Genomic DNA, 16,688 nt, shown 5'->3' on the forward strand with positions numbered 1-16,688 from the left:
CCAAAACTAAGAACACTGGGTAGACCCTAAACCCTGACTAAGAGCAAAAACATGTATACAGAGAGCGCCCCACAATTGCTTGCGCGGGAGAAGGACCACCCGCTAAGCTCACAGGTTTGTTGAAGCACTGTGAGCTTCCGAGCAGTGCACACAGAGAAATGACATAGCTTGCCAGCACAGGGGAGATGGAGGTGCCAGACATGGCAGCAGCCCTATTTAAGCCCTCTGCCCCAGAGTAAATCACTTAATAAGGAAGCACATGATGGTAAAGAATCTGAAACGCATGTGGGGAATCAGAAGAGAAGATGAAACGCATGGCGGCGAGACTGGGCCTAGGGGCAGAGCTAATGGGAGATCATGCACAAAATAAAGTAGGAGAATGATGCAACCAATCCCATTCATTTTTTTATTAACAATTATGCTGCACAATATAACAAGCATTGGCAAAGCAAACAGTTTTGGCGTTTGTGTAGGCATGGGATCAGCATTTACCAGGCATTGCCATAATGGTGTCAACTGGCCATGAGGTAATAGCGGGGAAATGGTGGAAGCACGTGGGCATATGGGCAGTGCATGGAAAATGCTTACCTAGTACCTATACGCATGCCAAAACGGTCGGCGTTGGTAGTGCTCGTTTTTAACAGGCTTTCAGTGCAAGGATGTCCACACTGCTTTTAAGTAAAGTTGCTGAAGGCACACTTGGGTAAGACATGATTCTTGCACCAGTAACTCATTTACAACTGCAATTAAGACATGAACACTCCCCAGACTGTGGAGAAAGAACAAAGGCAGGCCAAAGTTTAATGTTACTGCTTGATAAAGCTTGCCCAAAGAGACCGTAGGAGGATATTTATTGGGAAGGGAGGGGACCGGTAGTGAGAAGGAATGACCATAGGGGCATGTGTCCCCCTTCCTCAGATCCCATCTCCCACCAATGTAATAGTTGTGCACGCCACCTAATAGCCAAAACTAAAAAGGATAAAGGAACCAAAGAGTGGCGGAGCTCCGATAGCGAGTCTGGTTGGTGCAGCAGCAAGTGAAAGAGGACAGGTGCCAGTGAGGCAGGAGAGCTCGCAGGGTGCTAGAACTCGCTACCGGAGAGGAGCAGCTAGTGGCGGTGGGGAGGTGGGGGTCATGTGCTAGCCAGTCCTCCTGCTGGGGAACTGGCAAGATCCTAGGATTTCCAGGAAGGGAAGAGAGAGGAGCTCTTAGGAGCCCTGCCAGTGGGGAGGATCCAGAATTGGTAAGATCCACCGCAAACTAGTCTAGACCCCATTCATACATTTCTTTCCCTGGCGATATTTGTTTAGAAAATCCAGAGAGGCCATCCTGTGGTTTGGGGACCACCCCAATCCATTTAAGGTCTTCACCGTGCCATTCAGTAGTTCCCTGGAAACCTGAGCCTCGAGTATTCTGTGGATGCCATAGCCTTGGCTGGTGGAATCTATTGAAGCACACCCACCCCACCCCCTCCTCTCCTAAAATGGCCACCTTTTGGGGTACTCCTCGATTTTGATAAAGCATCGTTTCGAGACCGCGGCCGCCCCAGAGCCTTGCCCTCATTTATGAAAAACGAATGCTTGACTCGCATTCTGGCACCGTCTCATTGCAGCCCTTCGCCCCTTGTTGCAATGAGGGGCCTGCAAGGGAAAGGGGCGCACGGAGAGTAATAGCCCTTTAAGCAATTTGAAAGAATGCCTAATTGATGCCCTTCATTTTACGCCGGGGCGGCCGCTCGTCGCGCATTTTTTGTAACCACGAAAAGCACTCCTGAGCTTAAGGGATTAGTGGCTCGAGCTCAAGGGCATCGGAAGCGCTGTGCGCCACTCCTAATCTCCATTGCTTTCACACCCTCTCCATGAGCCTTGGCTTGGCCTCTGAGAGAAGCTCTGGCCACGGATAGGCCCGATCGAGTGCCACTTGGTGACTTCGGCGACAGCCCTGGCGATCTTGCACCCCTCGTTTTCCCGCCAGGCTCGGACTGGGGCATACAATTGTCTCGGGCACCAATGAAAACGTGGCGCACAGTTACAAATGCCAATTCATTCCTTTTCTGACACTGCTTCAGTAGTACCCAAGGGGGAGTTTTTTGATAAAATATGATGCAAATTGTGCAATTTAAAGAATATTTATTCAGCAACACTGGTCAACACTACTAGCCGCATAGTGAAGTCAAGTGTCCCTCTTTGACCCAAAAGACTGGCCCTCACTAGCAGTTTGAGTTTTTGTTTCGGGATTGCCCTATAGGCCAGTCCCAGCCTGGTCCCCACCCTTGATCTCGCGCTCAGAAACCCCTCACTTTCGCCATCTCTTGTTCTTGAATGGCTCTCTGTCATCACAGACTTACCCTGTTGCTGGGCTTTGCTAATGAGGCCACCCACTGTGAGGGCCAAGAGCATGTGTATGCAGGGAAGTGGCGCTTCCTCACCACTGGCGTCAGAGATTGCTGTTGGGGAAGGGATAGGGCCACCACTATGTGTGGTCTATAGGTGCAGTGAGGATTTTTTTGATAGAATAGGTCCTGACCCGGTTATGGATCACAGAATGACATTGGAGGAGTATTGCTGACTCAGCTAGGCTCCCCATTGTGTGCCCACTTTAGATCTTTTGGGGTAGGGGTCTGCAACATTTGTCTCCCCAGATGTTTTGGACTGCAACTCCAGTCATACCCAGCCGGTATTGTCCATAGTGAGGGATCATGGGTGCCGTTGTCCAAAACATCAGGAAAGCTGCAGGTTGCAGACCCTTGCTTTAGGTTCTCCACCTCTTGTTGCTGAGTAGTGTTGCACCTGTGGTTCTTCCCAGGCCTTTTTTAATTCCTTCATTGCTTTTGTCTCTTGTTATTTACTCCTCAGCCTGGCTGTAAAAATAGTCTTCTAAAATTGTTGTCCCCCGCCCAGATCCCTTATCAGTCTAGTGTTATGAGACATTTTGCTGGACACCTCCTCCAGTCTCCTACTGAAAGAGCACTGTTGTGTGAACCCATTGTGATATTTGTGATCTGGGCCCCATGCTCCCAGAGGCAGGTGCCCATGGGTTCTGGGCACAGTGCTCCCAGAGGCTTATGGGATCTGTGGATCTCACCACAGATGTATCTCAACACAGCCGTACACAATGTGCAGTTATGATCTCGCCTGATTTGGAGTGGGCATGACAACTAAGTTCTCAAATGCAGCAAAGAAGAATGTGTTCATAATTCAATTCCTGAAATGCAATACTATTGTATATCATGCATGGTGTGTGTGTGTTTGTGTGTATATGGGGGATTGAACACTGATGTAGAGGGGGCCTGGCCGCACCAAATCCAGGGGGGCTCTCCAGCTTCAGAAACAACTAATTTCTCTCTGGAGTACACTCGGACTTCAGAAATAAAGGTGCCAGTCGCGGCACAGTGCTCTGGCTCCACTGCATAAGACCAGAACCAGGAAGTTCTATGCTTCCTGTTGGTGCAGTGGAGGCTGGAGTGCAGGATCTGGCTGCAAGAGGGCTTTCTGGAGAGGAGACTCTCAGGGAAGAATGATTTGGAAACCGGTGTGAGGAATTCAACCATCTGCACGGAGAGTGTACGGTCGCCTGGGCTTTTTATTTTTGAAATAATATAATGAATGATGGGAGATCAGCCTCCAAAAATGTGTGGGCCATTCCCCACACATGTTCTCTGCTCACCGCACAACAAACGCAAAATCAAGTGTACTCTACAGGCGCCGTCCTCCCCTGTCATGTTCAGCTGGAATCCAACAGCCACGATTACATCAAAGCATCTCAAGAAGAGGGAAGGCGACACCTTTCTCTGGCCATGGGCAGCCTAATTAAAATATCAAAGGCTCCATGGATCTGCCTTTCTATTGTCTAAACTGTGGGTGGCCGTGCATACTAATAAGAGTTAATTGGAACAGGCCTGCGTCAGGCTTGGTCGCAGAATGGACAAGAGGAAGGCAGGACTACCACCGCTTGGATATGCAATGTGTCCACTTGAAGCTTGTTCCCACCCCTCTGTATAAAGGGCAGTGAATGGCATGTCAGGGTCCACTATTTACCGTAGGCAACCCCTGGAGAGTGGACCCCTTTCAGAGGGATGAAGTATGTGATTTGAGGGAGACAGAAGTCTCTTCTCACCACAAACCTCAAGGGAGACCTGCGCTTTGATCAAGAGCCACAGAGGGCTCAGTTAACCAGACAGCCACTTTGATCTACAACATACAGGCAGATGGATGTGACCTAGGAATACATGTTGTCACCTCTTACCTTTCCTGTTACAAAGCCCTCTGGTCCTGCCCTCACGCATAACAGAAAATTGTTGGTAGAGACCCAGGATTGGTTCATTAAGGTAGGTTTTGCCTGCACCAATCACTGGGGCCCCTTTGGCTTTAAAAGAGGGCTGAGCTCCTCACTTAGCAGATCATCCGACGGCTTCAAAAGGAGTAAGAAGCACTCATTTGGACCGTGGCTGAAGGTAAAGCCTGCCTTACAGCTTCCGCCAGTGAAGGAAAGCCAAGATTTCAAAGTGGGAATCGAGATCCCTCCCCCTAAACATCTCCCAGGGAACAGAGCGAGATACTGGACTCCAGCAGCTCCAGAACCGGTACCCAGCCAGCACACAGCAAGCTTCCTAGATGGTAAGTGCCAAAGAGTCTCTGAACAAGGACAAGGCTGTTGCCTGCAAACACTCTCCTCAGCTTTGGGTCATCGGCCTTAAAGGACACACAAGCCCTGCGAAGAAGGTAGGAGGAGTGCCACAACAATCAGCATCCATCTTTTAAGGACATTTTTGAGACAGTCAAGCCCTAGAACAGTGACCGGCTGCCCCACTGACTGTTGTGACGCTGCATTCACTAAAGCCGTCCGAGACGCCTCGATCAGGGTTCCAGATCTGCCAAGCAGCACAGAGACAACGATTCTTGATCCCGAACCGTCATGTAGGCCAGCCTGCAGCTGTTCATCCATCCTCACTTGCTGAGCTGCCTGCCGCCTGATACCCGCAGCTTTCTCCCCCCCCTGTTGCAGGAGCTGCAAAGCGTCCTGGAACTGACCCGACGCTGTTGAGCATCAAGATCATCTCAAGCACCAGGTACAGTGTGGTTCTGTCCCCATGGTCCTTCTCCAAAGGCCCCTAGCAACATTTGCAACCCCTTGCTCCCTTCGTGCTGAAACCAAATAACGTTGAACAGTTAAGACTGATTGCTTTACTGGCAACCCTCCTGTCAGTATCCAGGGTGCATCCCTTTCCTTTGTAAAACTGTCTGTCCTCTGTGATCCTTTACAGGGTGGGTTGTATTTTGTAGTGTGCTAGAACTGGTAGAATAATAAAGTAGATATGTTTGTGCATCCTTGCCTGGACAGTCCCTTATTATAATTGGGTAATTATTGTATTTTCGCTGTGTTACAACTAACCAACGATCCATGACCTTGCAGAGTTAAGCCTGCCGTTCCGTCTACGTTACCAAAAATTGGACGAGGAGGTTTATAATTAACTTGTGTTCCAATCTGTTCGGATCCCTTCTGGCGTTACTAGAGGTGTAGGGCTGATTGATGGGTTAGACACCGATATTCATCCCTGGACCACTGGTGCTTCGGAGGTTGATTTGTCACATTGGTGGCAAGCGGTCGGATCAGTTGGAGCCTTGCGCACAGCTTAGTCACCCAATGATAAAAGTACTGTTGCAGGCACCATTTAGTCACTGCTAGGTTTTAGTAATAGTCATGGAGCTTGATATGGAGACTGTAAAAGGCATGACCAAGGAGGTCCTGCGCGTCTTATGTCAAGTGAAGCGACTTACCCACAGCACTAAGGTTAATAAACCTGAGTTGTTGACCAGCCTCCAAGCTTGGATAGAAGCGAAGGCAGTTGGGGAGAAGACCCCAGAGGACAGGCTAGGCCCTATCTATCTGAATGGACAAGACCTTCCGGAGGGGGGAAATGACAAGGACGACCACATGAGCAGTGTTTCTCGCCAATCATCCCGCTGGGGGGGAAGTGTGGTTTCTCAACACTTGAGTGTCAGTGAGGACAGGGGCTAGTGCGGCAGCCCGCAGATCCCAGACCTCAGTACAGTCTCTAAGTGGCCCAGTAATTGTTCCGGGTGTTAATGAGGTAGCGGCTTGAAAGCTCTTTGAGGAGAGGAGACTAGCGCTAGAGGAACAGCAACAATGGCACAAGGTCACGATAGAGCTGCCCAAGCTGGTGCTTGAAGAGCAGAAGGAGGCCAACAGATCCACCTCTAGTGGAAGCAGCAGCAGTAGCTCAAAGCAGAGTGCCCGGGATAAGCCCGGGATTACCAACATCAGAGACTGATGCAATTCTTCAGTTAACTCCTGAGGTACGGCCTGTTTGAGAGCATGAAGGCAGCCCTCCTCAGGAAGTTCTGAAAAACCCCAGAACAGTATATCAAGAGCTTCAGAGAGCTCGGAAAGAAAAGTGGGCAGATATTTGAAGCGTTCACACACTTGTCATTGAAGCATCTGAGTGGGTGGGTGATTGGTAACAGTTGGCACATTTAAAGATTATCACAGACCCTAGTGAGCTTTCAAAGGCTGCCAACAGGTTTGTGAGTACTCAAGTCCAGAAAAAGGATCATCGAACACACCCAAACTGGAAGAGAAATGGGCAGACAAAAAAGTAAACAAGGATGGGAAGGACAAAGGTCCAATCCAATCCTATTCGAAGTCAGGTTTCTAAAAGTATGAAGGGAAATCCCAAAACTCTAGTTCAGCCCTGCACACAGAAAAGAAGAGCAGAGGCATCCCTAACACTGGGACACCTGTGTTCCCCCCCACCCAAAGGTTGTTTTGTGTATAAGGAGCTGGGCCATAGGAAAGGGGATCCTGCTTGCAAGGGCTTACCCAAGCAAGCCATAGTTAATGTTGAATTCCTGGAAGAGGCCATCATTAGTGTGGGCCTCTTGGAGGAGAACTTCACACTAGGCCAGGGAGTGGCTGAATGTGAATTGGTTACACTGTGTCGGAACGGTACTGGGTCTCCAGAAGAGATCCCAGTTCCCAATAACAATCAACTCTATCCAGAACATGTGTATATCAATGGACACAAAATTCCTGCGGTCCGAGACACCAGGTTTAGCGTCATCACTGTCACCTGGTATTGGGTACAGACAAGCCAGTGTATGGGCCTGATTGTAGCGTAAGTGGGTTTGATGGAAAGAGTAAGTGCGCCTCATCGATAGTAGAGTTCAGCTGGCTAGGCGAAATGACCCAGTGCTGTGTAACGGTGAAAGACTGCATTCCTGTACCCATGTTTGCTGGGAAATGATCATCCTGATCCCGAGAAAGTCGCAGCGGCTACCCGATCGAGGGCCAAAGAGATTCTCAAATTGAACACTCTCAGAGCCTCATGGCCTGGAGTGCTTCCATAGGGCTTGTTTGAAGGCCCGGCATGGCCGGTAACCCCTAGTCCAGTTCCACAGACTACTGAGTCGCCTACTCCTGCAGGAGAGGGGCTAGTAGCCACTGAGGACCCTACTTTGGTAGCAGGGGGCTCAGTGATTCCAGAGTTGCCTGGCACAGCTCAGGAACCTGAGGTGGAGGACCAGGTGGGCACAGATCTGAAGGGCCTGCTCAAGCTGGATGAGTTTGCTTCAGCTGGGGCCCCAGGTCTCACTGACTACTTCACAGCCTAGAAAGAGCGTCCCACTCTGGCGGGTCTGTGGAAGCAGGTGGAGGTGCAGGCTAAGCGCAAGGCCCTGGACTGTTCAAAGTGTACTGGGAGGATGGACTCCTGTACAGTGAGCCACAAGACTCTGAGGGTGAGGGCACCAGAAGGTTGGTGGTTTCCCAATGCCACAGAGTTCCTTTTGGCTTTGGGTCACCAAATTCCTTTAGCGGGTAACTTGGGGGGGAGGAGCATCAAAGCCCCTGTGGTTATGAAGGCTCTGATTGGGATATTCTCCCACGATGGATTCCCAAGGAAGTTGTTTCTGACAGGGGATCAAACTTCATATCGGCATATATGAAGGCCATGTGGGAAGATTGTGGAGTCACCTACCGGTTCTCTACATCCTTCCATCCACAAACAAATGGGCTTGTTGAGTGGTTCAACAAGACCCTGAAAGGCATGATAGGTGGCTTGGAAGAGCACCTGAGGAAAACATTAGATATTATCCTCCAATGCCTTCTGTTCACCTACATGGAGGTGCCACAGAACAGAATAGGGTTTAGCCCCTTTGAGCTACTATTTGGACACCCTGTATGAGGTCCCCTAGGTCTAGTGAAAGAGCGATGGGAAAGCAACCCCTCATCCACTACACGAGATGTGGTGGACTATCTACTCGGCCTTCGGTCTAGAATGGCCAAGTACATGGAACAGTCGACAACCTAAAGGCCAGTCGGGATCTGATGAAGCACTGGCACCACCAGAAGGCCACAGTGATAGTCTATTCTCCAGGCCAGTGGGTGTGGATTATGGAACCTGTCGAACCCAGTGCCCTTCAGGACAAGTAGACTGGACCGTACTGTGTGCTAGAAAAGGTCAGTGAATTGAATTATCTAATTGACGTGAAAGGACCTAAACAGATGTGCAGGGTGTATCACGGCAACCGGCTAAAATACCATTGTAGACGGGATGACTTGATCGTGGCATTAATGACAGACAGACAGACTGAGGAGGAGACCGATCCCCTCCCAGGCCTCCTGAACACTGACGCCACAGAGGGGTATGAATTTAGGGCCCTTGGTGGGTAGCGTGTCATGCACTTAGATGGGAAACAGAGTAACTCTTACACCAAATAATCAGACCAACCCAGGAAGATGGAAACGTCCTTTTAGATTTTTATTATCAATTGTCTAAAACAGGGAGCTTCAACAGATGTCGCACAGTGTTCTCTCGAAGCATTTCATTAAAAAACAACACTTTTATAGTAAAAACTTGTCATACGTGATGTCATACATGGTGGCAAATAAGAAAAACCTACAAGGGCTTGTGGTTGGCTCAAGGGGGAACATCAAAGTATATTTTCTATAAGGGGTTGGGTTGTGATTGGGTCTCTACACTCAGGTGGACAACTCATGCCCACCCCTAGTGCAAGTCATCTTTAAAAGTTATTAGAAACACAGGACATCATTGGCTCTCAAACGATAAGATCCTTTGTTATATGGCCCTCTACAGTTGGTTGGCACACTCGTCCCTTCTGGAACATTCGGATCACTTAGCAGCACGTAAGCTCATACCCAAGTGTCAGGGGGTGGACTGAACTATACCTCCCCACCCAATTAGCCCAACATCTCTCGTCAGTGATGCCTTCTACCATGAAGATTGTCTTCGAACTCGTCCTTGCAATATATTCTCTTCACTGGGAATATAAGGGAGTGTGAGCACAGGCTTATCATAGTTTTGGAACTGCGTGCCCAACTCTATTTTCATCCTGGGCTCGCGTGACAGGAGACCGCAATTCGGCCCATATTGCAGCATTTAATTATCTTCAATTAACTCATGGTGTTCTTTCTTTGCACCTTAACAAGAAATTATTCAGTTTCTCACCTTCTCTGCCTTCAAGAATAGATAACCAGACTTGGCTGCTTTCAGTCTTGATACCAGGCCAGACAGCCCTTCTCGATTCTTCCATGCTCCCAGGTAATTCTCTGCTGCGACACAGCTTTCAGCCCTTCTCCTCCTGGTTTTAACTTACTAAAATTGTGAAACCGATGTCCAGCTTCCATATAATTGCAGTTCCGAATGCTGTCTATTCAGACTGTAGCCAGCATCTAAGATTATGATCTACTTGCTTTGCTGCATCTGTACAGTTATTGAATGATTTGTATTTCCTACAGTGCTCTTCATGTGTGCAATCTTCATTTCGCACATGAAAGTTTGCTTGATTCTTTACTTTACGTCATCAGTTTCTATAAGGTGCATACATTCTCTTCTTCAGCCAGTCTTCTCAGTACGTCACGCTCGTTTCTTGTGACATCACCAACTTCTCTTTCTCTCTTTTTCATATTCCTTCAGGGATCTCCTCCAAGATATTGTCATCTCTTCTGGAATACATCTGATAGGGCTTTTTTTAGTGGATACCTTTTCTCGAAGATTCGGCACGAAATAGTCACAACTGCTGCTGCCAAGCATGGCACAATTTCAGGCTGCCAGCATACAGGTGGCGGGGATGGAGGGGGTGGGACTTCCTGCAGGGGAAGTTGGCTGCTCCTCTATAGGTCAGTTGAAGGTGTCAACCTTGCAACTGACCTGTCAGAACAGCAACTGACAGACTGTCGCTGGTTACTGGGACAGTTTGCCGGTCTGTTTCCTCCGACTTCAGGTCGTGCAGATTTGTGCACCCATGATATGGACACTGGAGACAGTAAGCTGGTGAACAGTAGGGTTCATCGGATGTCCAATAAGGTCATGTGTGCCCCTGGCCATGGGTGGGGGGGGGGGTGCCAAATTTTGCAATAGGCGCTGGTGCTTTGCATCAGCTCCCTATTGTTATTAAACGAGCTTCACTCCCGAGAGCGGAGTGCATTCAATTCTAATAGGGCGCCTGCAGCGCATTCTCCCAGCACGCCAGGTCTTGAAATATTCCCTCGAGCTGGCTTGGTGGGGGGGCTAATGGCAGGGCCCCCCGGGCAGTTGTTCGGACTGCCCACCCTTAAGGCTGGCCCTGCTCCCATACATTTTCTCGCGCAGTGTCCTTGTACTGTGCAATACCTCCTGTATATTGGATCACGTGTAGTGTCCTTGTGCTGTGCATTGCCTCCCTTGGATTGCATCTCATGTAGTGTCATTGTGTTGTGCATTGCCTCTAATGTAATGTGCATTACATCTAAGCTTACAGTTTTCTGTTTTTACTGATGTTTACGCATAATGGGTAGTGTAACTGTTTTGTGCGTTGCATCTTGTGCAATGTCCTTGTATTCTGCACTAACTCTCCTGCATTGAATCTTGTGCGTTCCCTCCATTGTCTTATGCATGATTTCGTGCAAGTCCTCTGCCTAACATGCCTCCCTTTTCTCCACAGCACGTGCCGAAGATGTTGGAACCAGCCTTTACTTTGTGAATGAGTCTGTGCAGCAGGTCACCTTTTTCAGCACAGTGGGGGTGGTGATCCCCTGCCCGGCTGCAGGGTCCCCCAGCGCTGCCCTTCGATGGTATCTCGCCACGGGGGAGGACATCTACGATGTGCCCCATATCCGCCATGTGTACCCAAATGGCACTCTACAACTGTGCCCGTTTTCGCCCTCTGCCTTCAACAGCTTCATCCATGATAATGACTACTTCTGCACCGCCGAGAACTCGGCCGGCAAGATCCGCAGCCCCAACATCCGCGTCAAAGCAGGTGAGAGCACGGAGATCCTCAACAAATGCGATAGGTGGACAATGGAGTGTGGGAGCCCTTCGACTGAGAATGGATAGGGGTCAAATACCATGTCCTATAGCATTTCTTCCACTCAGGAGGGTCTACAACCACGCTTTAGCTCACTGCACCCTTCACAGATGCCTGCAACAATACTCGCAAAGTATGAGAGCAGTTGTTGGGTTTAAGAAAAAAATGTGTTTTGAGATTGATTTAGAGCAGGGATCTGCAGCGTGTGCCTCTCCACATGTTTTGACATCATGGAATGTGTTGACTTGGGATGATGGGAGATGTGGTCCAAAACATCTGGAGTGCCAGAGGTTTTAAACCCCTGATTAAGAAGGTGGAAGATGTGCAGAGTTGACTTTCCCTCGGGGTGGGATTTGAGTCTGATCCCCAAATACACATTTTTGCCAAAGTACAGGAGGGGTTTTTTTCTCATGAAAATTATGCCACGTGAAACAAAAATTAGTGGGTGGTCTTGAAACTAAGAAATGATTCTTTCTCCAAGCGAATTTCATTGTCCCCTGTTTCAGTCTGAAACCTCTCCAGGAAAGGACCATCTTCCTGCACACAGCACTTTCTTAATCCCACATCATAAACCACTTTGGGCATTCATTCCTGGCAAGCAGCCATTTAAAGCCTTGCATAAAGGGAGAGAGTCACTGGCTTGGAGCACTGCAAAGAGAAAAGTCCTTGCAGAAAATAACTGCAATGAAGTAAGGCTTCCATGTGGGCAGCGTATATCAACAGGACAGGCCGTGGCATTACACTGGTAAAGCGTGCAGTAGAAATGCATTTGACATTATGCATAGAGAATTGCTGGCTATGAGCTCCATCAACTGGGGGACTTCGCCTTGTGAGCAGTGCAGCCTGATCTCCACTCCTTCTGCAGCAGGAGTCTGCAACCTGCAACTCCACTGATATTTTGGACTACAGCTCCCATGAGTCCTCACTAATGTGTATGCTGGCTAGGGCTGATTGGAGTTGTAGACCAAAAGATCTGGGGAGCCAAGGATGCATAGCTCTGTTCTACGGCAAAGTTAGATGTTACAGCAACAGGCACAATGCCTTTACCTCCCCGACCAATCATTGTGGTCGCATGTAACAGGGGTTTTCCTTTTCCTCCAAGTTCCCTCTTATCTAAGAAAGGTTTACTGCCGGCATCAAGGATCTGTGTGCCTGGGACCCGAATGTGTCCATAGCCTGTGTAGTTAATCTGGTCCTATATTTTGTCACTCTTCTGACAATTGCAGTTTTGCTTTTTATATTATGAATCCAGTACTACATGTACCAGAACACAAAGGGTAAAAACTAGAAGAAGCTTACCTTCATATCTGCTAAGTGAGGGGTTCAGCCCTCTTTTAAAGCCAAATGGGCCCTAGTGATTGGTGCACGCTAAGCCTACCTTTAATGAACCAATCCTGAGTCCCCACCAACAATCTTCTGTTATGCATGAGGTCAGGACCAGGGTGCTCGGCAACAGGACAGACAAGGGGTGACAACATATACCTAAGTCCCACCCATCTTCCTGTCTGTTGTAGATCAAAGTGTCTCCCTGGTTAACTGAGCCATCTGTGACTCTTGATTAAAGTGCAGGGTTCCCTTGAAGTTTGTGCTGGGAGCAGACTTCCTGTCTCCCCCAAACCACATACTTCTCCCCTCTGAAAGAGGTCAGCTCTGTTTTCCTATGGTAAATAGTGGGCCCAGACAACAGTTTCACTGCCTTTCATACAGAGGGGTGGGAAATGGCTTCAAGTTGATGCATTGCATACCAAAGGGGTGTTAGTCCCGCCTTTTCTGTTGTCTATTCCAGCAACCAAGCCCCTTCAGGCTTGCTTCAATTATCTCTCGTTAGTATACACTGCCACCAGCAGGAGGACAAAGGAAAGCAGATCCATGAGGCCTCTGATATTTAAATTAGGCTGCCCATGCTGGAGGAAGGTGTGCCTTCCCCCTCCTTGACATGCTTTGATGTACCCGGGGCTGTCACATTCCAGTTGAATATGACTAGGGAAGACAGCACCTGTACGTTGTGTCTTCCCGGAGTACATGTGACTATGCGTTTTGTGTGGGAAGCAGATGGACTGTGTGGGGAATGGCCTCACATAGTCCTCGGAGTTTGGTTTCCCATCATTCCATTTCATTATTAAAAAATCAAAGTCCATTGCGAGCGCACTCCCCGTGCGCATGGTCGAATTCCTCACAATTGGCTTTTGGTAGAGTCTGATCAATTGCATCCATAATGTAGTGCAGCATGGACCCCACTAATGAATGATGAATTATTGGAACCATTTATTGATATAAAGGCTCAGACCAAACATGCATCAACCCTGAAGGGGTTGCCTACTGTAAACAGTTGTCCCAGACATGACATTCACTGCCCTTCATACTAAGTGGTGGGATGTTACTTCAGTTGACACAGATGGATATCAAAAAGGTGTTGGGTTTCCTGCCCTTTGTTAGTTCTGTGACCAGGCATCTTTGCAGGCCTGCTTCAATTAACTCATCAGTATGAGCTGCCAACACACAGAACTTAAAATGAACAGAGCAGATCCCTGGAGCCTTTGATATTTTCATTAGGCTGACCATGGCAGGAGGAAGGTGTTGCTTTGATGTACCCGTGGCTGTCACATTCAAGCTGGACATGACGGGAGTACTGCGCCTGTAGGCTGTGTCCCCCCAGAGTACACTTTACTATTTGTTTGTTGTGCGGCGAGCATTGGAAAATGTGCGTGGATTAGCCCCAAACATTTTCCATAGGTTGATCTCCCGACATTTAATTTTATTTAAAAAATTCAAAAAAGCCCAGGTGAGCGCACACTTCCCATGCAGATGGTTGAATTCCTCACAGCAGCAGACATTTAGAGACCATCTAGAGACCTGGTGTTGAGGTGATCACGCAGCCTCCACAGACAGAACTCTTTGGATGTCTGTGCCACAGGTCCTCTAGGCAGTTCAGAGCATAGTAGACCGGAAAGGCTCAAGGGAGCAGACCCAAGCGTTTAGGTCCTAGTTGGGTGGGGTTCGTGGTACGCCTGGAAGTGTCCACATCTTCTACAAAAGGCAACACAAACTAAACTGCTTCTGACCTGGTATCAGACCTCAGTCAAGACAGGTACAGTACCTAGACAGAAACTGGGCAGCAGGGGCACTTTCCTTACAGTGTGAGCTAGATACAGGCACACTCTGGTACTCTAGAAGTCCTCTTTGACCTCCACTCCCGTCAGAGGATCTGGTGCAGCAATGAGATCCAATTAATGGAAAATGTGAGCCTGCTGTCGAAATTGGGGAACTTTTGCTTAAGCAACCGTCGGTGTACCATTTATAATTCTGAGCGGGACAGGTTTTCCCGAATCTGGGCACAGAGTATGATATGCTTACAATCCCACGTTTCACCTCACTGAAGATGCCCAATGAGGCCAAAACATGGCTAGAGTTGCTTTTGATCTCGTTCAGGTGGGATCTAGCAGCCTCGGCTCGACTGCCCAATTTTGGAGTGGGGCTAAGCCTGCTTTGCATATGGTCTTGCCAATTCTCTAATAGCATGATGGGCTCAAACCTATAGTCTGGAAGGTTTGTGAGAGCAAACATCAATGGTTAAGATCCATTCATAACCTTCCAGGCATAAAGATTCAGTGTATCAACAGTCATAGAATTGGCACCCAGGATGGCCTATAATGGTTGAAATCCCTCTACTGCAGTCACCCATCTTTGCATGTCCCGACGTGAGTTTGAATACTGTCTGTGAGCTAACAGTCAGGGTGGCAAAAGCAGTGACAAAGCACACACACTTCTGCACACACACCATGCTGATCTTCCTTGTGACACAATGTTGTTTTTATTTTGTTATACTTGATTCCATTGAAATGAAAACAATGTTTACAAGTCTTAACCCTCGGAAATCTATAGTTCCTTTGTTAAACCACTCAAGTTCCTGGCAGCATTTATTTAAATTGGCTTCTGTCTCTACATTAGGTGGTCTCGGGCGTCTGTTGATTAATCCAAAGTTTTCAAAGAAGCCTACTACCGCAATTGTCCATGTCGCCTTCTCCCTGCTCATCAGCCGGCTCCACCATTCTTCTTTGTCGTAGTACGAAATGTTACTAAGAAGGTGGCCTAGATGTCGCGATCATATGGTATTCACCCCTTGGCAGTTTAATGGGAGATGTTTGACAATGTCAATTGAAATACTCCAATAATCTAACAGTTTATTCTCCCATTCCAATATCAACTCGAGCCTTGTACTGGCCTATTGACCCACAGTGCGTTTGTAGATTTGACCAATGTTGAAGAACCTATATGCATTCAAATGCCTGGTTTGTGAAGAATGGATACATGTAAACGTGCCCCATGAATTCACTAAGGAGATGCTAGTCCAGTCCTGGTTTTAATTTTGCATTCCTGCACTTGTAGTCCTGGATTTCCCGCTTAGAAAAAAACAGGATTGAAAGTGCCAGAGTGCAAAGTTGTAACCAGAACTGGACTGTATCTCCTGAATGGAAAGGGACGTGTTGACCTGTATGTAAATGTTACTGAAAATGGCCCCACAGTTACTAACCAAATAGGTTGCAGCAAAGAGCACTCGCGGGGCACTCTTGAATTGGTGCCTGTCCCAGTCTGACCCTGGCCTCATACCTTCTTCAGGGTTCCTTATGAGATGCCTTTTTCTTTCCCATTGGCTGCAGGGAGTTCTTCTGTGATGTCACAGTACTCTGATTTAAGCAACATTAGTACCCAGTGGGGGTGTGGCTTCGGCCCCCCAGCCAATGAGAAGGCTCAGAACAGCGGATTTACCATATGGAGCTCGAGGCCGCCGTATTCTTTCCTCCCAGACCCCTAGTTGCACTTCCATATTCCATTCCCATTCCCCAGCCCCTGGTCCCTCTGCTACTACACTTGCCTCTCTATAGACTGGAATTCATTCCTACTCTCCTTAACCCTCAATCTATCTTCCCCTCTTTAATCCAGAATCTTTCCCTCGATCAAATATGAACCTCGTCCAAGCCTCGATTCCCGTTGCCACTTCTTCTGTCCCTGGCCCTCTAGCGTCGTCCTGCCTCTTTAACCCAATCTTCGCCTTTTATCCTTTACAAACTCCGATCTACTCTTTTCTTCAGTCCCTCGCTGACCCTTGCACCCTCCCTTTGACCCTTGCTTCTCTTTCTGTCTCACTTAGCAGCTAGCTTCCACTTTCCCTTCTGCTAGCGCCCGATGTTCTCCATCCCTCCCATCACTGTCCTTTACCTCCCTGCCAGCCCACTTTGCCTCTCCTTCTCAACATCCTTGCCCCCAGCCCACACCATAAACGTCTACCCTCGTTAACCCCTAGCATCTCCTTACCGCCCGCTGGCTACTAGCCTCCTTTTCCCTCATCCATTCTCCCCATCC

At 48.5% G+C, this 16,688-nt stretch overlaps 1 protein-coding gene across 3 annotated transcripts in view; it reads left to right on the plus strand.

Moving 5' to 3' along the window:
* DSCAML1 (DS cell adhesion molecule like 1) overlaps positions 1-16,688 on the plus strand; it is an 866,449-nt gene that overhangs the window by 77,479 nt on the left and 772,282 nt on the right. For all 3 annotated transcript variants that reach the window (XM_069614464.1, XM_069614465.1, XM_069614463.1), the window contains exon 2: positions 10,962-11,279. In XM_069614464.1, coding sequence (XP_069470565.1) covers positions 10,962-11,279 — 318 coding nt within the window. The remainder of the gene's footprint in view (positions 1-10,961; positions 11,280-16,688) is intronic.

Source organism: Ambystoma mexicanum, chromosome 9, assembly GCF_040938575.1.
Source record: "Ambystoma mexicanum isolate Mex_15411 chromosome 9, UKY_AmexF1_1, whole genome shotgun sequence".
NCBI lineage: Eukaryota > Metazoa > Chordata > Amphibia > Caudata > Ambystomatidae > Ambystoma > Ambystoma mexicanum.